The 25602-nt window shown below is 36.2% G+C and overlaps 1 protein-coding gene across 10 annotated transcripts in view; it reads left to right on the forward strand.

Annotated features, from left to right (window-relative positions):
• WDR37 (WD repeat domain 37) overlaps positions 1 to 24991 on the forward strand; it is a 51296-nt gene extending 26305 nt beyond the window's left edge. For 9 of the 10 annotated variants that reach the window (XM_087916592.1, XM_087916588.1, XM_087916593.1 and 6 more), the window contains 5 exons: positions 110 to 347; positions 3406 to 3547; positions 15310 to 15444; positions 16522 to 16636; positions 19361 to 24569. In XM_087916592.1, the coding sequence (XP_087772718.1) occupies positions 110 to 347; positions 3406 to 3547; positions 15310 to 15444; positions 16522 to 16636; positions 19361 to 19492 (762 nt within the window). In that variant the 3' untranslated portion in view covers positions 19493 to 24569. Of the gene's footprint in view, positions 1 to 109; positions 348 to 3405; positions 3548 to 15309; positions 15445 to 16521; positions 16637 to 19360 lie in introns of all 10 variants that reach the window. The other variant, XM_087916589.1, reaches the window with a different exon arrangement.
• The last annotated feature ends 611 nt before the right edge of the window (positions 24992 to 25602 follow it).

A 25602-nucleotide genomic window follows, 5' to 3' on the forward strand; every position in this document is an offset into this window, starting at 1 on the left:
TTAGAGACCTTTGTGTTTTCCAGAGATATTTTTGATGTCAGGAATTAATTGGATCAACCCATTTAATGTGGAAAATTTCATGCAAATTAAATATTTTCAAAATTAACAGCAAATGTCCGGTGAAGATGAAGTTGAGTTCTCTGATAAGGATGAGGCTGACGGAGATGGAGATGGCTCTAGTGATTGTCCCACCATCCGAGTTCCTCTGACTTCCCTAAAAAGCCATCAGGGTGTTGTCATAGCAGCTGATTGGCTGGTTGGAGGGAAGCAAGCAGTGACCGCTTCATGGGACAGGACAGCCAACTTGTATGATGTAGAGACATCTGAACTTGTGCACTCTCTGACAGGTATCTTCTTTGGGGTGGCGGAGTTTTATCTCCACCCTCCCATATACACTTATTGGCTGTTTATTGGATGTTGAGTTTAGTTTTCTGTAATGCAAACTTTTCTTTTGAGGGCAAGGAAGACTGAATCCCACCATTTATGACAGTTGTGAAATTCTAAGATGTTATATGTCATTTTGCTGCTTCTTTGAAGTCAGTCATGCTCCTTATCTTGAATACTTAGGAAACCATATCATCTGAACAAGAAAACTTCAAAGAGAAAAATACTATAGTTTCAAGGCTTTACATATTCATTAGGTATTTCTTTTCTTCAACTTTTATTAACTTCTCTTGTGCAGTCTCAGCAGGTGGTACCATTGGGCTGCCTTTTGTTGCAGATAGAAAGCTAAGCAGGGTCAGATCTAGTTGTCATTTGAATGAACCACCAGCAGGAGACCTCTCGGTGTGTGTGTATCTATGTATTATTTATATGAGGCTACATGAAATAGCAATGGTAACTTTACTGTTTTATTTACACAAACAGTGGAACCTCGGATCGCAAACACTTCTGTTTGTGACCAAATCAAGTTCCGACCAAAAAGCCACCTGATTTTTGAATCGGGTCATGATTCCAAAATCGGGTGGTGAACAAACATGCTCGTGGCAGATTACATTTCCACTCCGATTTCCCCTTCTATGCATGCGCAGCCCACACATTTTTTTGTCTGCGCATGCGCAGTCGGTCATGCTTCCAGTCACGACCAAATCGGGTTGTGATCGTAGTCCTAGAACAGATTACAGTCGCAACCTGAGATTCCATTGTATTGTAAATTTATTTACCTTTTTAACAGATTTTTCTTACAAAGCAGGAATAAAATTGTCATTATTTTTGTGCAGTGTTTTTATTTCCAATCCTTATAGTTATATAGTTATCCTCTATAGTTGCTACATAATCTTAGTGCACTCTGACTTTATCATTACAGGGAGCAATCTTAAGTTTTCTTGACTAGATGTAAAAGTGCAAAAAATCTGCCCATCTGCCTGATTAAAAAAAGATTATGGGTAATTGTCCTTGCTAAAATTTGGCTCAATAAAAGAGTACAGTGAAATTTCAGCTCACTTTATATTTTGTTTTAGGATTAACAAAGTAACTACTTGAATAGGTGATGCCAACATTTTTGTTCCTAGAGAAGTTGAATGTTTTCGATTCATGCAGTTTCCAAAATGGTTTTAGCAAGTTTTAGCAATATCTATTTTAGCAATTGGTTTTCTGAGGATTGGTGATGGGATGGAGTTGTTAGGGTTCCTTTTGGTCCTTGAAGTGTAGAATTATCTAGGAAGTTTTCCTGTTCAGATTATATGGTTTCTTCTAGCTTTCCTAAACCAGGGATGGAAAACAATGATGTGGTTAAATTACAATTTCCAGCATCTTTTACTATTAACTTTGCTTCCTCAGTTGCTGGAACAATCTCTGTTCATCTAGAACAGAGATTGGCGACCTTTCGGTCTACCAATGATACCTAATGTTGAGGTATATGATAGATAAGATATTAATGCAACTTGCAGAACAGATTTTTTTTCATTTCAGGATCAGGAAGTGTAATTTCCTTTTGGGGAAAAAAGAATCTTTTCTAGAGCCAAATATTCCTGTTTTCCAGCACCTTGCCTCAAAACGATAGTGTACTACCAATTTCTATGCCATAAAAATGAGTTAGCATAATTGGAAAAATCCAGAGACCAGGAGAAAAAGGTGTAAATGCACATTAAGATATTTGAAGGTTTCATAGCCATAGCTCTAATCCTAAACTAGTCCTTGTTTTCAGGCCTTGACATTATAGATAGCGCTAGTGTGTTTCTGCTGGTAACAAGTTTACCATTTTTTAATAGTTTATTGGTAAATCATATGATTGCAACTGAAAGAAAAATGGATTACCGTATTTCCCCATGTATAAGCACCCCCTTTGTATAAGCCACCCCCCCAATTTTTGGACTGTGAAGTTTTGAAAAAAATATTTTATTAGAGAAACAAGTTATGAAGAAAGAAAATTTACAAAGAAACAAAATTCGACGTCTAGATCTACAACTTCGGTCATGACGCCAAAAGCGGTGCGGGCGACGCTAGCAATCTACGCATCGGAACGAGAGTAGGAACGAAGCATTCAGGCCGATGCCTAGCGTATGCATTTCTATCGCGTACTCGCACTTGTAATCGTATCATCACTTACAATTTTTACAAAAAAGTATAGCATACTGCTGGAAAATCAGTTTATTCCTACTTTATTATTTTATGCATTTTTCACGTATAAAAAGTATACCTGCTTTGTATATGCCACCCCCCTACTTTTTGGGCTTGAAAATTTTGGAAAAAAGGGGTGGCTTATACATGGGGAAATACAGTAGCTGACATACAGACGTTGCAACATTATGACTCTGTAATCCTAAAATAAAACAAGGATTAATTGCTGTACTTTATAGTAGACTCGCTAGAAATTATATAGTTATATGTTGCTATAACTATACCTTTATAAGCTGTAAATTTTAGCAGCCCCAAATTAAACTGCATAGAACTGGAAACTTGTTTAATATTAGTGTCTGAACATTTCTTGTTATAGAGGAAAACGTGGTATCTGGTCTAATATAAAAAATGCTTCTGTGATTGTGACAGATACGTAAATATCTACAGATAGCAGGCTGCATTATGTGTTTCTGAAAGCATGCAAGAAGCGATGGCCCCTTCTTTATTTAATCATGGGTACCATTTTTATATAGATACTCAAAATTTGCTTTACATAATATCCATCATGTTCATAAGTCACATCAATACAAAAGTGACAGAAGTTTGTTCCCTTACATTTTAAAAATGTCTGTATTTAGATGAAATGTGGAATTTAATCCACAATATTCCAATAGGGAACAAGTAATATTGGAACAGAATTTTAATCTGGTTTGGGCAAACTTCTTTTGCTAAGACCATTTTGATAACCTTCGGAACATAATTGTTTCTCTGATGTTCTTCATCCCAAATTTTTGTGAGTAGGTCAGGCCTTTTCAAAGTTCATAATATTTTGCTTTGTGGTTTTAGGACATGATCAAGAACTTACACACTGTTGCACTCACCCCACCCAGCGCCTTGTAGTAACTTCATCACGTGACACAACCTTCCGTCTATGGGATTTCAGAGACCCTTCTATTCACTCTGTGAATGTCTTTCAGGGCCATACAGAGTAAGTGACCGCTTTGTCCTAGAATGTTTTTTTTTTTTACATGGGAATTGTATTTAGCTACTGATATAGGAAAAGTTTTCTATTGAATTTTTCATGCTAAATGTAATTAGTCTGAGTTTCCTTTTTTATGTTTTATAGCCTAATTTAAAGCTTTAATAAATGCTGAGGACAAGTAAGATACATCCAATTCAATCGTGAAAGATTGCATACATTTTTCAGTTATTTTCTCCTAAAATATCATGTATAGATAAATTTTATTAGACTTTCATCAACAAATAAAACAGAGAAACGGGGATGGAATTAAATAAACAGGAATCCAAATTAAATGTTTTGTGTTTTATCATGTAATATGCCACTTATGACTGTTTCAGCATTCTTTCCTGCATGTGGAGCTCATTTTAGTTATTCAGTAATCTTTGTATTGTATATTTTGATTCATTTTTCTTCATCATTCTGTATTCATGGTCTTTGGTTTTTTTTCCAGTTTGCCTCTGTATATCATAGCAATTTACTTTTATAGATAAAATACTTGATACAAATTATACTAATTAATATAATTAATACTTTAATACTTCAATACATTTTATGTCAAAACAATAAAAATGTATTGTGTTCTTTTTTACTGTAAAGATCTATTTGTATGTTGCTTTCTATTGACAGAAATTGTGAAGAGTTGATGTCAGTTCTGTTACCTTTGGCAGTGCCCTGAAGCTGAACATATGAATGGTTACCATGAAACCTTTTTCTAATAACATGTGTCTTGTTCAAGGAGTTCTTGTCTTGAAACAAATACAGAAGCTCTTATTTAGTTATTAATTTTTTTCTCATAGGAAGTCTGGGGGAATATTCTCAGTTTCTTTATGGAAAAAATTCAAGGTCAAGTAATAACTTGATTATTGGCATTCAAATGTGACAAAAAACATAGATTTTCTTTTTTAATGTCCCTAGCACTGCATTGAAATCTGCGTTTGCTGATTATAGTTTGTTGCATTGATTTTATAAAATAATTTCTTTTAAAATCCTGGAGCTTAAGTTTTAAATGGTAAAGAATGCTTATTGATTTGAAAGACCTAGAAGAGATCATATTAATCTACTGGTCTTATTTGTAGAGAACGTGTATCTAGAAAGGCTGGATAAAGATGTACCCTTTCATATATGTGGAAGATATGGTACAGCTAGTTCTCTATTATTCTCATGAAAAGGGAACAATCAAACCATTCTAGATGTTTTTTGAATGCTGCTGTTCTTTAAAAAGAAAAAGAAAAAAGAATTGCATGTTCTTTTCTTGGACAAGTGGTCAGTTGTCAAGACGCTGAGATTATATTAATGAACGCAGACAGCACATTTTTAAATAACAACTTGTAAATTTATAGCTGAAATGTAGTAAAACCCACAAATTATTTTGTGGGCATTGCCTTTTTTCTCTCCAGCAGATGGCGCCTTTATCCTGTTTTGAAACTCAAAATGAGAAATACTTCTTTCCATGTTCAGCCATTTATAGTTTCTGTGAGGAATGCCATGTTTAATCATAGGATTTGTTGAGGTTTTTTTAAAAAAAATTTAGAAGCATATTTCAATTGGAGTTTGCAAGTGCGTTGATTTCAAGTTATGTCTTCTAAGAAATGAAACAGGACGGAGAAATAAGCACATTTTTTTCTGTAGGATGTGGTGACTTTATATTAGATGGTAATGGTAATGAACTTTCATGTGGTATTAATTGAATATACATAGTGCTCAGAATTAATTTGCTCTAATAAAGCTGTTGTGTAGGCTTACTGATACAGTGTTGCTTCAATTGTAGCATCACTAGGGTGATTGGAAAAAGTGCACCACTGCCAGTGATTACAATCAGGGTTCTGCTGGATGGACCCTTGGCCTAGAGATAGTCCTCGACTTACAACTACAATTTGGCCAGAGTTTCTGTTGCAAAAAAAGATGATTGCTAAGTGAGTCATATGCCCATTGTCGTAATCTTTTTTGCCACGGTTGTAAAGTGAATCATACTGCAATTGTTAAATGAATCATGAGGTAGTTAAGCAAATCGAGACACACACACACCCGCATTGACTTTGCTTGTTAGAAGCCAGTTAGGAAGGTCACAAATGGTGATCACATGACCCTGGGACACTGCAACTGTCATAAATACATGCTGGGTGCCAAATGCCCGATTTTTGATCACATGACCCTGGGGCTACCAAGGTGGTTGTAAATGCAGAGATTGGTTGTAAGTCATTTTTTAAAAAATGCTGTTGGAACTTGAAATGGTCACTAAATAAATGTGTCATGGGTCCGTCGGAGCCTGAGTCTGCAGAGGAAGGCGAGCCAGAGCTGGGGCTGATGGAGATTGAGGGGGGTGATGTTGTTGGCTCCAGAGGAACATGGGGAGGAACAGAACGAGGCAGCCCCAGGTCCCTCAGGCCTGGGACAGATGGCCAGCAAAGAACGGAGACAGGATGATTGAGAGAGCAGGGAAGAGAGGCTAGGCAGTGGAGATAAGGAGTGATGGAGCTCAGGCAACGAGCAAGGACTGCCCCTTTCTGATCCCCGAGCACGGAGACTAGGGAGCAGGTGGGAGCAGTGTAGGCCAACCTGGCGACTCAGGAGAAGACTTCCCCCCTTTACAAGGCATACCTGGGGACTGAGACTTAAGGAGATGCTGTAGGGAGGGGCATTTATCAGAACAAGCGCTGAATTCATGGAGTTTTGTGTGCCACTGCCAACATCTGGATTTTGCTGAACTTCTTGTCTTATTGTTGCTTTGTTTCTTTGTCTTGCTGGACTTCTTGCCTTGAAGCTGTTGTTAACAGCGTTTTGCTGGACTACTCGCAACCAGAGGCTGCTAGTGGTGTGTGTGAGTGCTTTGCTCCGGAACTTGCCATAAACATGGGAGCATTTGGGGGAAAACTGGAGCAATAAAGGAGAGTCTGAACTATCAGCTGGCTGTATTGCTTCCATACTTTGCCCCAGGTCATCACAGTATGATTGTAAGTTGAGGACTATCTGTAATTCAGTATCAATTATTCAGTTGTTATTTTCAGCAAGCATTTTATAGAAGAGTAAGGCATCTGGTCAGAGGGGCAGAAGGGTGAGACTTGGATAGGTCACAGAATGAAGATTAAGGACAATTATATGTAAAAACAGAAGAACTATGCGGGAAGAGACCCGCATAGAGACCCCTATGCGGGAAGATCTATTCACCTCAGTTCCTTTTTTCTTAGAAGCTAATAGGTAGAGATTGTACCTATATTAGGACATAGGTTGAGTAATGCTGCCTCACTGATGGTTTCTAGTGACTGATATTGTGGAATTTATGGTTATAACAACTGGTAGCTACAAGTAGTCCTATTTTCCACTAATCTACCCAATATCCATTTTAATATTATAATTGTTTATAATATTACTTTGAATGTCTGAAGGATTAAACTCGGGGAATGACTATTTCTTTCTTTTTTCAGTTTTATTTTATTTGTCAGGATTTTATTTCTTCTTTTGTAGCTGTTTTTTATTTAAAGTGGCTTGAGTGCATTGTGGCCATTATCAATTATCCTCAGGATAATTCAGTGTTTGTTAGATTGTGGATCATTATATTTTAAAGGTGACATATCATAATAATTTCAGAAAAGGACCTTAAGTATTCTGAGGCAGGACTTGTAGAAATCAGATCTTGATGCTTGTGAAAAGAGGATTTCATATGTAAATGGAAGGAAATATTCCCAAACTCACTTCTAATCCAAAGATTTGAAACTGGTGTCCTCATTTTCTATTTTTATATCAGAAAACTGAACTGTAACTTTTAAGTAACTGAAATTAAATTTGCAAAAATAAAGACTGGCTTCAATCACTTCTGTTTGAAAAAGGTCTATATTATGTAACCTCAAATTATTGAAGACTTCCAGATGAGAGGAAGAAACAGCTACTTTAAAATGATCAATAATAATAGAAAAATGAAGGGATAATAGGAATTAAAATATATTGCTGAAAACATGACAAACCTTTCCTACACTGAATATTGTGATATGTTAGCAAGCTTCCAGTTTTCTAAATATCTCAGTATGAGTATTGATATCCATTCTGATTTTATAAAAAAAATTGTTTAAAAATATTGACTTTTACGTTCTACCATCTTGAATTAGTAGTGTAAAGAAGAAGGCTTCAGTTTTGTTGGTGGTAATTTTGCTTTTTAATCCCCTCTTAAAGCCACACTAATGGTTAACTTTGCATGCAGAACACTGGTGATATGTACATGTTATAAATATTCCTAATGAACCTTGAGAGTGTTGAAAACAGTAGTACTATTGCTGCATAATACAGTTCTTAAAAATAAATATTACATGTATCAGAGTAACACATTTTCTAGTCATCTGCACATGTTGCACCATGTGAAAAGGCCATAATATTTTAAAGGGAATTATATTGTTGATTGGAAAATACAAGCATTCATAGCTTCTGATACTATACATGTATGTATTGGAATGAATGATTAAATGAATCTCCCCCCTTTTAACTTCAAATATTGGAATATAATATTTATATGGCTTCTATGTTTTAATTGTACACCACCTAGAGGGAGATGGACAGGCTCCAAATTGGATACATAAGTTAGAACCTCTATTTTTAAAAGTAATAAACACAGCTTCCTGGAAATTGGCCCTTTTATTAAAAAAAAAAAGGTATCTGTGTGTGTTTAAAAAAAGCTCTTAACTCTGTCTAAATGTCGTGCTATATGAGTGAAATGGGCACCACAGTGTTAATTTTTTTCCAAAGCTGTTCCAAACCGCACTCTGCATCACCATTTCATGGTCCAGCATTTTCTGCCTCATATTTTCTGCCCCCACTTCCTCCTACCCAGCCCCAGTGTGAAATTTCAGCAGATTGTTATGCAAAACAGTTTTGTGTCTCTGTGTGACTAGGGAGACAGCTGTTAGTCCTAATGAGGAGTGCTAGCATTACAGTCTTTCTGTTGATTGAGACCCACAGAGGGAGCAGGATATTCCAGTTCAGGCAGTGGTGTGTGGTGAGAGAATGCCACTCTGTCAGCTGGAAGTACATGCTCTGGTGCTTCCTACGACAAGATAAATGAGTTTTGCTGAGGTTTGGCAGAGTCTGAAGTTTTTCTGGAGAATGGTAGTAGCACACCAAACTCCCTTTGGGGAACCTACCATATCAGGGTGTCTTATGAATAATATCTTTTTGCCAACTTTTTTTTAATACCCAAAGATACCTGTCATCCATTGTTGAGTTATTAAAAGCCTAATGCCTTTTAGCGTTCCATTAACATAGAGCCTAATGATCTCTTGTTGACATTTTTCATTAATTTAGTTGAAGAGATGTTAACCACAGTTTTAAGTTGGCTACAGCTGCATAAGAATCCAGCATCTATTGAGAGAAAAATGGGGGGGGGGCATTGAATGACCTTCGCTTCCATAGTTCGTTAAACTTTTCAGAATCAAGTGCACTTTGAACAGTATTGTTGATCATTAAAGCTCTAAAGAAGTGGCAAATGCATTAACTGAACACTTTATTTAACAACCTCCTTTCCATTAACTTTGTATTTACACCTCAATTCGGTGAATAAGTTAAAAGTGGTGGCTTCACTCCTGTATTGTTTGTCGCTGGAGCAAATATGTAATAGCCTCATGTCAAAGCTGCAAATTATAGTAGTTGAAAGTTGCATTAAATTGGAACAAAAAACCCACAATACATTTAATTTTAATTTAAAAAAAATTAATACCAGGCTCTCTTAATGCTGTGCTGTGAAGTATCATTTCTGGAGGATTTAAATTCGCAGGCTTTGCTTAATTAAATGAGGTCATTAAGGGATTGTTTCAGATGCGTTTATGTAGTTGGTAAATGATCCATGAGAATTTTTCATGCTTTGTAAAATAAATGTACTTATTGATAAAATTGTATGATCCCCTTTATCTGTTTATCAGTCTATCAAAGTGGGAAGATAGCAGTACTTTAAAAATAAGCAAGTATGTTTTAGGGAAAGCTTCCAAAGGCAAATGCCTACTTTATTTGATGTATAAATTGGAGAATATTGAAGATTTTAGTGAAATAGTATTATATGCCATTTGCACATTTGAAATAAAATGAAGTTTTAGTTGTCAACAATATTTTTAAAACATCTCAATTGTGGGCAGTATGAAAGAATCAACAAGCCTATTCCTGAGCGTTTTATATGATACATAAGTTTATGTACTGTTAATAAATCAATTTTGGTCTCAATTCCTGTCATAAGAACTTGTGTCACTTCTATTTATTAGATTGGAACTAATCTTTAAAATGTCACAAGAGCCTTGGTTTCTTGTAATAGATTAATAAACTATTATTTTATTTGTTTTTTTAAAGACCTTTGTTCCAAGAGCTTGCTAGCTGGGGATGTTAATGAATTTTTTAATGAAAAATATTTGGAAAGGTGGTGACCTTAGGTTTTAATCTCTCCCTCCCCAGCTGAAATATTTGTAAATGACAATTCACCAACATTTAAAATAAGACCATTTTGAGCCAATATTTTATGATAGGCATCAAATATGAGTGTTAATTTCAGTTTTTTAGAAATAGTTTTGGGGTTGCCACATGCTTTCGTAGACTGCAGAAAAAAACAATGGAACGCATGATTTCCTAATTAGGTGTGTTTGCCACCTTTAGTTATTTATAAAAATAATAAGGGCAGAACAAAAATAAAACATTTATTTTTTTTTTGCAAAAGACAAAGCATTCTGCAATAAAATTTTATTTTATTTGCATAGCATTGGCATAAGCAGGTTTCCATGTATTTCTGCATATTTCAACACAATTGATTTAAATGGAGATACGATGCATGTCACTTAGTTTGATCTCCTATTTTGTTATCATAGTTGATGGTCCCCTTGCAGTTTCCTTTTCTTTCTTTCTTTCTTTCTTTCTTTCTTTCTTTCTTTCTTTCTTTCTTTCTTTCTTTCTTTCTTTCTTTCTTTCTTTCTTTCTTTCTTTCTTTCTTTCTTTCTTTCTTTCTTTCTTTCTTTCTTTCTTTCTTTCTTTCTTTCTTTCTTTCTTTCAACATGCTTTATCTTTAAACTACCTTGGATTCAGCCCTTCAGAAAAAGCACCTCTCTGAAAAATAAAATTTATCCCTGCTCTATATTCTGCCAGTATTTTTCAGAGTTCGTCTTGTATGAATGAATTTTTATTTTTCTGTTTTTTTTTATTTTTCTACCTATATTTTTGATCACGGCCTGGGCTTATAATTAACTGCTTATTACAGCCAGTGTAAAGTAGTAGTTAAGGTTCTAGATTAGGGATGAGGGACCCAGCTCCTAGTTCTCACTTGGGTACGAGGTCAGTTAAATGACTTTGGGTTAGTTCCTCTCTCAACGGGGAGCGGGGAGGGGGAATAATGGTCTACCAACCTGCCCTGGACCTCATGATAGATTAGTCTGTAATTCTCAATGGTGGATTGTTCATGATGGAGAATGGAATACCCTCTGTGTGGGAGTATGTGTGTATGTGTATAATAAAAAATAAAGGCTATTCAGTGCCACATGCTGTTAAATTAAATGCTATCTAATTGCAGTTTTGGTTGGTTTAATGCTTTATATTGATTTCAGTCGGAGGGCTTAGTGGTTAATTTTCCCTTGCGCAGCCTCTCTATCATCTGCCCCATGTCAGTTTCTTTTCCTATATAGGGAAAGATGGGTGCTTTCTTCTTTTGCCACTGTTTGCATTTTCTTTCAAGAAATATTGAAGTAGTTTGATTATTACTTCCTATTTTAGTGTTCCTTAGTTTTGATAAAATTTTCATATTTCTGTTTGCCATTTCTGCCATCTGATCTAATTTCCATATCCAATATGCATTTTTTCCCTTTACATTATCTTTCAGGTTTACTGTTCCTTCTCTGTTTTTTAAAGTTTGGGCTCAGCCCATTTAGGGTTTCAAAGGCTGAACTCAGAATTTTAAACTGAGCCAAAATATTAATTGGCTGATCGTACACCTGCTGAACATGACTGGAAGAAAATAATCCATATTTTGTTCATTTAACTTTTCCAAATATACTCCCAAAGCGGTACAATTGCTAAAATTCCATGAATCCAGAGATAACTTAGATTGCATCTCTGGGAAAGGCCATAATTGGTAATCATAAGGTATCTTAGCATCTGAGGAAATTGGTAGATTCAGGGTCACCTTCAAAGTGTCTCTTAAAATCATTTACTTCGATTGAATTTCAGTTTATTTCCCCTGATTTGTTCCTAATTTGTAAAGTTTACTGCCTCTCTTGGATCCTCAGATGTGAGCCAAATGTAATACACATCTTAATGTTTTGGGGTTTTTAATATACATTTTCTTGGATTAGTTGCTTACTTTAGTTGCATTATTGTTTGTCAGCTACCCAGAGTCCTTTGGTGTTTGGAGTGGCCTTGAAATGCCATTAAATACATGCATTTCATTCCAAAGCTTGAAGAACAATTTCATTCTATGTTAAATAAACAGCATGAGATGGAATTCACATTTTGTGGAATAGAATGGTAACTTCCTTTAATAAAATGAGAGCAATAACCAAACAAATAGTTGAGTTCACACCAAATTTATCCGTATTATTTGTGCTTAATGGGAGGTACAAAAGGTTTCAAAACAAGAACCATATTATTTTCCTGTTTTTAGCAGCAAAGGCTCTGACTGCTTACCATTGGAAATATCTGGATAATCTTGCTTGAGAAAAATGGATAAGGTTTATTCTTTTGCCCTGCTTGAGAAGTCTCCGATAACATCCACCAACACAACGCAAAATGCAAAGTCCTTAAAACACAAAATGCAAAGTCCTTATTGACAGAATTTTATCAGTTTTATAAAGGACTTCCATAAGGATGTATGGAAAATTTAAATGTCCTGCAGTAAGAATGCGAAAACTGTTGTGTGTAATGTAATGTATAGAAACTTAATATCGTTGCTTTTAAATAGTCAGCCATATAAATTGGCTACTAAATAAATAAATAAATAAATAAATATCGTAAAAATAAAATAAAATATGAATAATCATTCACACATGTACACATAGTCCCAGGTCTTTTTATGGCCACCTTTCCAAAAAGGAACACAGTATTTTATTGCTATAATCATTGCATTGGGACATCAACATAAACTTTTTTTTGGTGGGGGAGGCAAAGTCTAGGAGAGATTGTGTGTTTGCCCAGTATCAAAAGGGCCATGTTGGGATTGAGGGGAAGACCAATTAGAGGATTGCAGCCACGGATTGGAAGAGAAGATTTAAAAGAACAAAGACATGGTTGGGTTTAATTCCTTAGAATTAGGTGGCTTTTCAACCATGAGTTATTGTACACAAATAGTGATATTGCTCTCCAAACCTTTTAAGAATCCCCAGTAAGTGGAAGTGAGATGGTCACTTACAGTGAAGGTACATCTGTGTACAATCTTTGGTCAGTCCCCAACACCAGAAGTCTTCAGAATCTTTCAAAGCAGTGCTGGGAAATCTGCTTGGAGGTTATCCCAGACAACGAGAGCCCATAAAACAAGACCCTTTTATATGATCACAGCCCTGCTTTGGCAGCACAGGTATTTTCAATATGGTGTGTTGGATCTTCTGTTCTCTGTGAGGCCCTTGGTGTTTTCAGAGCTTGGTTGTTTTCTTCCTTGGGGAGAAGGATTGATCCACTCCAGAACTACAGGGTTTGACAATTCATTACCCAAATACTTAGTCTCATCAGTGCTTGATGATGCAGTGCAATATACAAGTGGCCTGTCCTGTCATTTTTGGTGAAGTGATCTTGGTGGTTCCTTGATTAGACTGTTTGATTGGTTGTTTGAGATGTTAGTTCCTTGATTGAGGTATTGTTTACTATTATTGGGTAATGAAATGTCTGCAAGAAAGCAACTATGTTTGGAAACCCCCAAGGACCCCACAGTTAAACTCTGAGCTGCAAGTATTCTCTTTTATTGATTTTTTTTGTGCTCCAGTGAACACTTAGAGGAGCTCAGTTTTGTAAAAAGTTGATTTCATATATACTGCAACTTTGGGGTGTAGATTAGGATGCAACCAGGATGATTAGGAGACTGGAGGCTAAAACATACAACGAACGGTTGCAGGAACTGGGCTTGGTTAGTCTAGTAAAGAGAAGAACCAGGAGAGACATGATAGCAGTCTTCCACTATTTGAGGGGCTGCCACAGAGAGGAAGGGGTCAATATAATTTCTAAAGCGTCTGTAGCCCAGACAAGGAATAATGGATGGAAACTGAACAAGGAGAGATTTAACCTGGGACAGTGAGAACAATCAACCAATGGAACAGAAGTTGCCCTCGGAAGTTATGGGAGCGCCATCACTTGAGACTTTCAAGAAGAGATTGGACTGCCATTTGTCAGAAATGGTGTAGGGTCTCCTGCTTGGGTAGGGGGTTGGACTAGATGACCTACCAGGTCCCTTCCGACTCTGATTATCTGTATCTGTAAATTCAGAAAAGTGGAAAGAATAAAATCATTCGCATTTTAGGGCAGAAGTTCAAAAGATATTTGAATGGTTGCTTGAAAGTAACAAGCTTTTAAGAACTTAACTAGATGAATAATTTTAATGCATGATGAAGGGATCAAATCAATTGTCGTGTTGCCAAAGAGCGGCACCCGCTGCTAGCATGAATATATCAGTACCTAATGCATATATTTTGGGAGATTCAGTATTCTCCTTGCTATGAATGTATGGTAATTCTGGAGATCTTCCTTGGTACCAGGGGCCATTTGTAATTGCTTATGCCCCCACACCAGTTCAGACACAAAGGCTTATATAATTGGGCTCTGAAGGCCTCTAGTTCATGCCACATAATTACCCCGACCAGCTCAGGGGCAGTCTGATGCAGCATTTAAAAACTTCATACCACTGACACTATGGTATTTGGATCTAATTAGACTTTAATTTGATGTCAATTTAAATTAAGAGGCCTTGCACATACTAGCCCACTGTGACTTGGGTAATACTAATCTCAATCAGTAGGCTGAATACAACATGAAGTCAGATTCTCACAGTACAATAGAAGTGACAGGAGCAACTTGACACTTTAAATTAAAATTACTAAATTCCAAGCAATTGATGTGTGTGACCCCAAGCTATAACAGGATAGGTCATTAAATGCGATCCATAGAAATTGAGCTGAGAAGCAGACTGTAATGAATCAGGGAAGGAAACCAAAGTGCTTTGTTAGCAGGCTGTGTAGGTGGAGCAAGCAAGAAGCATTGCAATGAAAGAAATAACTTGATGAATGGACGTTTCCCATGCTTCTTCAAAACAGTCTGAAAAATCATGGCAACCAAGTTTTGCCCATTAGGGCAAAAGGATGAAAGAAATAACTTAAAACCCCTGTTATTATCTTTTCAGATGCAATGGTTAATAGATTTCTGGTTAATGAAATTAAACCATTTTTATTTCCTATAATTCAAATATGACAGATGTTTTAATTTTAAATAGATCAGTATCATAACAAAAATTGAATGTCCTGTAGCTTTTCTGTTTAGGAAAGACTACATATAATATGTGTATGTGATTTGGCATGCAGTTACAAAATTATATCTCTTCTTTTGTGTGAAAGAAGCTATCTTGCTATGTTAAAATACATGCCTGGTAAAGGTTCATAATTGAACCCAGAGTCAAGCAGCTCCGTGCCTCCGTGTCGATAATCTTCCTTGTGGTTTCTCAAAATAGTGAGGATACTGTAGATTTAAAATTATCACAGAATTCTCAGTAACATGGTTAACTGTGGCTCTAACTTCTTTCCTTCAAGCACTGTGACTTCAGCTGTTTTCACTGTGGGAGACAATGTGGTTTCAGGTAGTGATGATCGTACTGTGAAAGTTTGGGACTTGAAAAATATGAGATCACCCATTGCTACTATTCGCACAGACTCTGCAGTAAACAGGTAAGCCATATTTCATTTAATCTGGTAGGCATTTGTTTAATAAAAAGTGGTACTCCGATCACAACATAATTTAAGATTTAGTAGAAAACAGTAGAAAACAGCTACTGCTTTGAAATGCCTGTTTTTCTTAATTCTTCCTAAAATGCATTGTTGAGGTTACATGTCTTTGGCATCATTGTTTGAAAAATAGCATTCTAGTGTGGCAGCTAAGGACTGACTTCATCTAATCATTTGTGGTATTTTGTAACTATGGTTGCTGCTTTAGCCTCTTCTGTATAAGGGAATTATGAATTATGAAGAGTATGAATACTGTTTAATTGAGAAGGGAAGGTAATATGTGTTTGTGGTTTGAAAGGCGGTTTTTGGATTGATATCCCATCTTTCTTCAAAACTGCCTGAAAAAAATATGGCAACAAAGCTTTGTTCATTAAGGCAAAAGGTTTTATAGTCTTTTGGACCATTTTTGCAGTAAAAGCATATTAGGCTCTTAAATTAATGCAAATTGATTATATATTTTTTAGTATTTGAGGGTGGGGAATGTTTATGATCTGCATATTCATTGCCATATTGTGATGATTTGAAAATTTTAAATGCAAAGGATCTATTTATACTAACGTTTTCTCAATCTCAGCAATTTTAAGATGGATGGACTCCAGACGTTGAAATCCACTCATCTTAAAGTTGCCAAGGTTGAGAAACCCTGGTCTACACAGCTAAAGTACTTCAAATGAATTGATGCAATTTTTCTATTCAGCTGGTTTTAGTAGCGGCCCCCAGTGCTCATTAAGTACTACCTCCAGAGCAGGTTTTCTTTCTGAAGGGAATCAGGATGTGTGAGCTTCAGAGGGGTTTTTCTGTCTTTAGCAAAAGACTATGGGGGTGCATCTGGTAATGTCTTTGTGAATGTCTATGATACCATCAGTGCCAGAAACCAACCATTTTTTTTGTAGAAAATAAAATTATATTTGTGGGGACTGTGTGTAGCATGAAATTCCAATTAAATCACTTTCAGTGGCCTTGAACTACTGTCAATTCCTGGCAGGCTGTCTAATTTATTTTTTTATCTCCTCTGCACAGGATTAATGTTTGTGTTGGGCAAAAAATCATTGCCCTTCCACATGACAACCGACAGGTTAGATTATTTGACATGTCTGGAGTGCGATTAGCACGTCTTCCTCGCAGCAACAGACAGGTAGCAAAACTTTAGCTATTTCTTTAACATCTCTCTCATTCTCCCCTTAAGTTGTTTTTCTGCATGTTACAAAATATATATTATTTAGTTGAAACATACCATGTTGTTGCAGAAAAACAGTTGTCATTAAACTAAAAATACTTATCCTCCTTTCCTGTACGGATAGACCTTGACTTACAACCCTAATTGACCCCAGAATTGTTGTTGAAGTTATTGCTGTCATAAGTTGAGGCATCAGTTACAACCATTTTTTACAATGGTTATTAAGTGAATGCTACAATCATTATGCAAATACTGCATTTAAGTGAATCCATTTTCCCCAGTGGGCGATTTTGCCAGAAACTGGAAGTAAACACTGAGAACACGCAAAATTGCAATTGTGCAGTCACATAACCACAAGACACTGCAAACAGTCGTAAAGATGAGCTGGTTGCTAGGTGCCCAAAATGTGATCATGATCATGTGACAGCCCAAGTGTACATGTGGCAGTTGTAACTTCAAAAATGGGTCATAAGTAGTTCTCAGCAGGGGTGGGTGGACATCATCTCTTAAAATGGGTTTTAGGCAACTGGTTATATGTCAAGGACTAATAGCATATATTAATCTAGTCTTAGTCTAACATTTCAGCTGCTTGCCATTGTATAAAACATTGAATTGAACATGTTAACACTGAACATGTTAAAACATTGAATTAGTTGGTCAATTGAGTGAAGTCATTGTAACAGCGAAACTATCTCTCTCACAAAAGTATTTTTTTCAAGGCTCTTTAACATACTACATTTAACTTAACGGTTTGCAAAAAACAAAAAACTTAACTCAATGTATAGATTTTTGAATGTATCACTACTTTATGTGCTTTTACATCTAAATAGCACAGTGTATAAGACACTGTTCCTTTTGAGAACTGCGGTTACATTACACTAGATTGAAGAAGGATCAAGGGAAGTACTAATACCATTATAAAGCCTTAGAAAGACCACACCTAGAGTACTGCATCCAGTTTTGGTCACCACATTATAAAAAAGATGTTGAGGATCTAGAAAAAGTACAGAGAAGAGCAACCAGGATGATTAGGGGACTGGAGGCTAAAACATACAACGAACGGTTGCAGGAACTGAGCTTGGTGAATTTAGTGAAGAGAAGGACCAGGGGAAACATGATAGCGGTCTTTCAATATTTGAGGGGCTGCCACAGAGAGGAAGGGGTCAGTCTATTTTCTAAAGCGTCTGTAGCCCAGACAAGGAATAATGGATGGAAACTGAACAAGGAGAGTTTTAACCTGGAAATCAGGAGAAACTTTCTGACAGTGAGAACAATCAACCAATGGAACAGAAGTTGCCCTCGGAAGTTATGGGAGCGCCATCACTTGAGACTTTCAAGAAGAGATTGGACTGCCATTTGTCAGAAATGGTGTAGGGTCTCCTGCTTGGGTAGGGGGTTGGACTAGATGACCTACCAGGTCCCTTCCAACTCTGATTATCTGTTAAATCTGCTGTACATTTTAAATTATGCTGTTCTCTATGCATAGAATTCAGCACAAACCAATTTTTAAACAAGATCTATAAAAAATTATTTCAACATACAGGTAATCCTTGACTTACAACCATCTGTGTTGCTAAGCAAGACAGTTGTTAAATGAATTTTGCCCCATTTTGTGACCTTTCTTGCCATAGTTGTTGAGCAAATCGCTGCAGTTAAATTAATGACATGGTTGTTAGGTGAATCTGGCTTCCTCATTGACTTTGCTTGTCAGGTCTCGAAAAGTGATCATATGACCCTGGGACACTTCAACTGTCATAAATGTCACATGAATCAGTTGCCATGCTTCTGAATTTTGATCCTATGACCATGGGGATGATGCAACCATCATAAAGGGTGAAAAATGGTCACCATCATTTTTTACAGTCCCATTGTAACTTCAAGCAGTCATTAAATGAACTGTTGTAAATGGAGGGCTACTTGTATTGTCTTGATTCTCTTAGTAAATAACTGGAACTTAAAAAAATATTCAAAGAGCTTAACTTTCACTGAATAGAAAATGTGTTTTCTATTTTTCTTTGTTTTAATGCTATATTTTTTAAAAAAGAAAAACTGAACAACTTCTATGTTTTCAAAATTTCTGAGGGACTATCTCTGTTCCTCAGATTCCCAAAAATCTATATACCTGATTTCATTTCAGCCATAGTTTTGGTGATAGTTATCTAAAAAATAAAATATACTTTTGCTTGCTTAGTGATTCCTTTTTGTATGGTCAATATTCTGTATTGGGATACATGTTTGGAAAGTAGCAGATTTTGGCAGTGTAAACAAGCAATCCTCAACTTACAATCACAGTTGGGACCAGAATTTCCATTCCTAAGCAAGGCAGCTATTAAGTGAATTGTGTCTAATATTATGACCTTATTTACCACAGTTGTTGAGTGAATCAGTGCAGTTATTAAGTGAATCGTATGGCTGTTAAGCAAATCCAGCTTCCCCTATTAACTTTCTTTTCGAAAGCCAGATGCAGAGGTCACAAACCGAGACTCCATGATCCTGCCATTGTAAATGCATGCCAGTTGCCAAATGCTCAAATTTTGTTATTATGTGACTGTAGAGTACCAGTTGCAGGTCACTTTTTTCAGTGCTTCAAATTGTTGCTAAAGAACTATCTGTATAGCCTAATAAGAAAGGCAGAAAAAAAGAACCAAGCAAAGTCTAATACTGTCCTTTTTGTTTTCCCAGGGTCATAGAAGAATGGTTTGCTGCTCAGCATGGAGTGAAGATCATCCAATATGCAACCTCTTCACTTGTGGATTTGATCGTCAGGCTATTGGATGGAACATCAACATCCCTGCTTTGCTTCAGGAAAAATGAGAAGTTCTCCTCATGTTTCCCTAGTTTTATTGCCACAGACTTTGTGCAGACTTTCTTGTGAGCTGCAGTCAGTATAAAAGGCGCACTTTGAAAAGGGCTGTGGGTGGAATTGGAAATATTGTTACTGCATTGTGCACAATTGCATGAAATGTACAGAAAAAAATGTGACCTTTTCAAAGAAGTTAGGCCAATGTTTCTGAACCGTAGCGACATTAAGGCGTGTGAACTTCAACTAGAATTCCCCAACCACCATAGCTAGCTGAGAAATTCTGGGAATTGAAGTCCACACATTTTAAAGTAGCCAAGGTTAAGAGACGTTGAATTAGGTTCTTGTGTATGAACTTTTTTTTATCTTGATATCCACCGGTGTCTAGAAGGACACTTAGCTTTACTATGGAGCATATATGTTTGCAGGTTACTCATTCTAGTTGAACGTTAGGGCATTAAGCAGCTTAAATATGAATTCTATGTACTTCTCAATATATAGTTCACCTTTCCCACATCACATTACACATTTGCCCTGTGGATAAAAGAGAATATAAAGTTACTCTTTAAGATGAAGGAGGGAGCAGTTTGCTATAATGGGTAGCTGAGCTTTTCTTGCATCTATATACAGTGTGATCTGAAGATTTAAATATAGTATTAATTTCAACTCCTAGTATAGCTTAGTTACTGAATTAAAAACAAGGGTCAGGGAAGAAAACTATAAATATATGCATCAGATATAAAATGTTGGATTGCCATATTGGGAATACTCCTGTAGGTTTCAAGATCTATTTAAATTATTACACTCCTGGTCTGAGGAACCACTCTCTGTGTCAGATTCTCACATAAGGCAAATGACAATATTTTACAATCATGCAAATCTGAATAAGTTCTTAAAGCACTTTAGTTTAGATATAAACCCCAAATGTCCAGTTACATTTCCTGGAGAATGTGAGACTTGTATCTAAGAAGGATTTTTCTTACTAGGTTTTTGTGAATATTTTAAAGCTGGTGAGTAAATCTTGTTATTATACTTGTTTTTATTTTTTTAAAAATACACTGATGTTTTAATGTAAATTGACATAATTCTCTTTGAGCCAGGGAAAACACAAGGCCATGTCCAAGCATTCTGCCGGACAATGGGCGTTGCTTCTCTCCCTTCCTTCTCTCTCACTTAATGACCATTCTTGAAAAGAAGAATTTTAATGGGATAGGTTGCTTGCATTACCAATTTTAAACTAAATTTTAAGCTAAATTACCAAAGATTACCATATTTTAAGCTAAAATTGGAACAAGTTTAATAAAATTTTACCATGCTAAAAAGAAATCAGCTTAAGAAATATATATAGTCCCTGTTCAACCCAATTCTCTAGGCCTTCTTTAAATTCACACCAGCAAATGCTAAATGAGCATTATCCTACTTACATTGTGCTGCCAGATTTGCATATTTAATTCATATTTGCAAGAGCATTTGGTAGCCACTAGTTGGAAGAAAAGTCTGAAAGTTGTACTTGAAGTTTCACAGATGAACGCAGAAAACAATTCTCTTTACTGTCCATTATTATCTCTATAGAATGGCATGCAAATTGCTTAACAAAGAGTTTAAAATTAATTTCCATAAATCAGAGATGTAGAAAGTATGGCTTGTGGGGGACTAAATATAGCTTGCCAAGATCTGCTTTGTGGCCAGCAGAGCTCTTTTTTAAGTAAATGGTAACAAATATGCACATTTAATAGTGTTTGAAGCAGAAAATGGTATCTAATCTTTCAGATGGTGAAAATACTTATTCCCTCTCTCTAAGCTTTCTAACTACCTCCCATTCAAGCTACAGGCCCCACCCATTTTTAAAAAGTTGGCTTTGATGTGCTATATTAACCTATATGTGGCTCTCAATTTCAATTCCTGCAGTAGGGTATTGTGAATAATCATTGCTTCAATTACCCCATTTTTTTTTAGCTAAAGTTTCAGTAGTCTTCCAGTAGTTCTGCAAAGTATGAATTTCAGAGGCAAATGTTCCTAGAGAACAGAGTAAATAGGATAAGAGACAAGGACACTATTTATGAGGGAACTGAAATCCTAGAAACAAATGAGATAAAATGGTAGGATATCTATGTGGTAATGGCTATCTCGGAAGAGGTTTTAATTATGAAGTGTATAGAATCTTAACGTTGTAGGTAAGGGGCTAATAATTGAGGTTTATGATGGTTATCAAATGTAGATTGTTAACCAGATAATGATCTACAAAAGCAAGAACTTGTATGAGCTATGAATTACTTTGTTGTGCATTTTGTTAGTAGTAGTAGTAATAGCAATACTATTTTACAGTGTTTGCAATGCAATCTCGGCCTTGCCAGATGGAGTGTCTGGAGTGGAAACCTGTAGCGAGACAGCAACCATATCATTTCATCCTCCTGACTGTTTTTGGCTTTTGCACTGATGTTAGGACAAACCACCACAACAAAGCACACATATGGGTGTATGTTGACAATGGCTTCTTGAATCCGTATATACTCTGAGAGCAAGTTTCCTTAGTTACTTGGCCTTGTGAAGAAATCCCATTAGGGAATCTGATTTCATTTTATGGCAGTAGTATGAGTAAAACAGTAAAGCTTTAAAACAAAATTTCAAAAGGAAAGGAGTCCCTGCAGATTTTACTCTGGTAGCCATTGCTGACTAGAGAGGATGGGCCTCATCTCTGTTTCAAGGCTATTGAGCCAGCACTGTCCAAAGACATTTCCGCAGTCGTGGCCAGCATGACGTCACAGAGCACTATAATATGAGTACATACCATTTTTAATGGAGTTATAATCCTGCCCACTCAGTGATGTCACATCTGCATTTCTTCCAGAAATGCTGTAACATCTTATTGCCTGACCCAGAAATGCTTTTGTTTGGTCTGTAATTGATAGAAGGGGGGATGTTGATTGTTAGCTGTTGACAATGACACTTTTGTCCCGTGTTTTGATTTACTGTTCTGTAAATCTTTGACTTGAGGTGTAGGGGCATCCAGTGATCACACAGGATTCTAGTTGCTTGGCGCCACTTCCTCCAGTCGGCATTGACATGAGTGCAGGTATCCAGAAAGCTATTACTGTCACTGCATATGAGGAAGCCAAGGAATAGCTTTAAATTCTTCAGGTCTTCACCACCAATGCTGATGGTTCCATCAGTTTGGGAGCCACTGCTATATATTCAATTTTCTTGATGTTCAGTTGAAATCCAAATTTGCTGAGCTGTTCTTTAAAATTGCTACGTTTGCTCTTCGGAGTTTTCCTTTTCATTCACCAAGAAGACATCATTGGTATAGAAAAACAACCATGGATGGGACAATTGGAGGTCAAACATCACAGTGTCCATGCAAAGGATGAATACTGTGGGATGCGATCAAAGGCCTTTTCCAGGTCAAGGAATGTCCTGTGGATGGGCTTGGAGTTCTCACAGTGCTCTAAAAGGAACCAAGCAGTGAGAATGCGATCCGTTGTTTCACAAAGCCACATTGGTTTGCAGTAATGGAGAAGTAATCACTCCATTGGTGGAGGATGACTTGAAGCAGTCGATGGTCCTCATATGTACTTAATTTGGCCAATATCTTAAATGGCTTGATGATGTGCCTTGGCCAAGAGGCAGATTTTCTTTTTTTATTTTGGGCATGTCCAACTTATCATATATGTAGTCGTAATAAACAACCTTGGCTGTTGCTACTGCTCTCTGGCAACCGATTTTTGCACCCTGTCATGCTGGAGATTTTTATTGAAGTGGGACTGGAACAACATTTTTAATAGCTTCTTCACAGCTATTTGCACTTCTTCATTCCTCCACCAAGTTTGTTTATGGATGGCTCATTTCCCTGGCTTTGTGAAATTCAGCATTGAACATTCAGCAAACAACTGATCAACAACTTGAAGAAGCACAAACGAATAGTTGTCCTGTCTTAGAATTGTTAGAGTACATAGAACTTATTGATAATTGGGTGAATAAGGAAATCTTCCTTACATTTTTATTATTTGGAGCTTAGTTCACATCAATATTCCCAATGACTTAGTTTTCTAAAAACCTACATATAGTGTGTGAAGCTTCCATTTGTCTGAGCAGTAAGTGCTAGCGCTGGCATATGAAGCCCCATTTGTGCAAGTGGTGGACGCTGGCACTGGTGCTCAGAACTCCATCTGCGTGAGCAGCGGGTACGCCCGCCACTCATACAGAACCATTCCCTCACCCCCTCCGCTAGTCCGCCAAGCTAGAAAGGTTGAGGATTGCTGTTCTACGTGATAACTCCATTTAAAAATGATATGTACTCATACTCCTTACAGTCCTTAGCTAATGTATGATTTTATTTAATTTGAGAGTTGGTTTGGGAAGATAAGAATGGATTTTTATTGACATGGACTAGGCACTGATTTATAAGATTTTAAAATAAAATAGAGGTGCATGAGATTATCACTAGCTGCTATTGGCTAAAGGACCGACTTTTCACAGTGGAGAAAGCTTGTTCTTTCCTAAGCCACAACATGGCTAGTTTTGAGGAGCAAGTTAGTTGCTCAGCTGCTGCAATATCTCAAAGTTTTAATGGAGGTAAAAGAGCCACAAAGAGCTGACGCATTACTGAAAAACGTGGTTAATGGTCATACATTTCACATTTTATGATCTCCACCTCGAATGTTTTTAGCAACTGTTGTGTGAGGGTATTTTAATTATGTCATATATTTTACTAGGAGGGAAAGTAATTGTTGCATATTTTCAAATTGGAGACCTCATTTTAGAGAAGATGGCTGTATACTGGGCAAATCACAAAATGCAATGTTTGTCTGTCTTTTTCTCTATGTATACATGTTCTTTAAAGAGTGCACATTATTTTTTTGAAAATAAAAAAAAATGTAATTTTCAGAATCTAAAGAATCTTACTTTGATGCTTAAGATTTTGAAAACCAGTTTCTCGAAGGAAAATACCTTATGATGTATCTCAATGTAGAACCACTTATTTGTGTGTGTTTTTGTTTATATTTGTTTACTGATATTTGGTGATTGTGTTTTTCAGATGTTCAGTGTTTGTCCTTGTTGCAATCTGAAATGCCATTAAAATATTCAGCAGTTTCTGAATTTGCATTTTTAATTAGCTTCAAATGACATGATTTACAAAAGTTCTGTTTTGCTCTCCTAATATTCTGCCTTAAAAGACTTCTCTCTATTTCAATCTTACTAGATTTTCTTCTGCTATTAAAAAGAAAAACTAGATTATAGAGAGTCACAGGAATATTACAGAAAGCAATAGCCATGGGTATCATTATCCCTTCTATGTTATAATACCTGTCTCTACGAAATGCATGGTGTCATCAACCTGATTTTGACTAATTGGCTTCACTAATTGGCTTTTGGCTCAAGACTGGAAAAACAACAGTGTCATGCCACTCGTATTTCTATATGTATTTTAAAATAGTATTTTTTATTAAAATGTTTAACTACAAAAATAAAAGATAATACAAACTAAAACTAAAAAGTCAAACAAAAAAGAAAAATAGAAAGAGGGAATAAAAGGTATAAAAAAGAAAAACAGAAAGAAAAAAATACAGAAGCCCCTTAAGAAAACAATTCCTATTTCATCACAAGGCTAAACAGTTTCACTATCTCTTTACCTCCTCTTAATTATCAAATTTAAAACTCATCATCCCATAATCTCTTAAGTACAGGCAAGTCCAATAAATAACATGGTTTTCAATCCAGGGTCAACAAAAAATCCAGACAGATCCCTAATATAATACATTCTTTTAACAAATAAAAAATTCAGTGTTCCATATCTTGACTCTTAACTCTAAGCAAATCCAATATACATTGTTTTTCAGTTGCCAGCAAGTCCAGAAAGCCCCTCAAATAACACATCCCATTTTAACTCTGATCAAATAACCTTTTATGTTCCTTCTTTTTACTTTAAACAATCTTGCTGTTTAATTCCATTTGGATGATCATCCTTGTCTTGAATGTTTTCAGAATTAACAAGCTTTTTTATAAGGAGTAGGAGGAAATTTTTCCAATAACTCTCTTGAATTGGTATTTTTTCTCCTTAATTTTTAAAGCCTTATCTGATATTTTTCTAAAGCCAGAAATAAATTATTCTAATGTTCTTCATAAT

The sequence above is a fragment of the Pseudonaja textilis genome, chromosome Z (assembly GCF_049901715.1).
Source record: "Pseudonaja textilis isolate UNSWEBS1 chromosome Z, rPseTex1.2, whole genome shotgun sequence".
In the NCBI taxonomy this organism is placed as follows: Eukaryota; Metazoa; Chordata; class Lepidosauria; order Squamata; family Elapidae; genus Pseudonaja; species Pseudonaja textilis.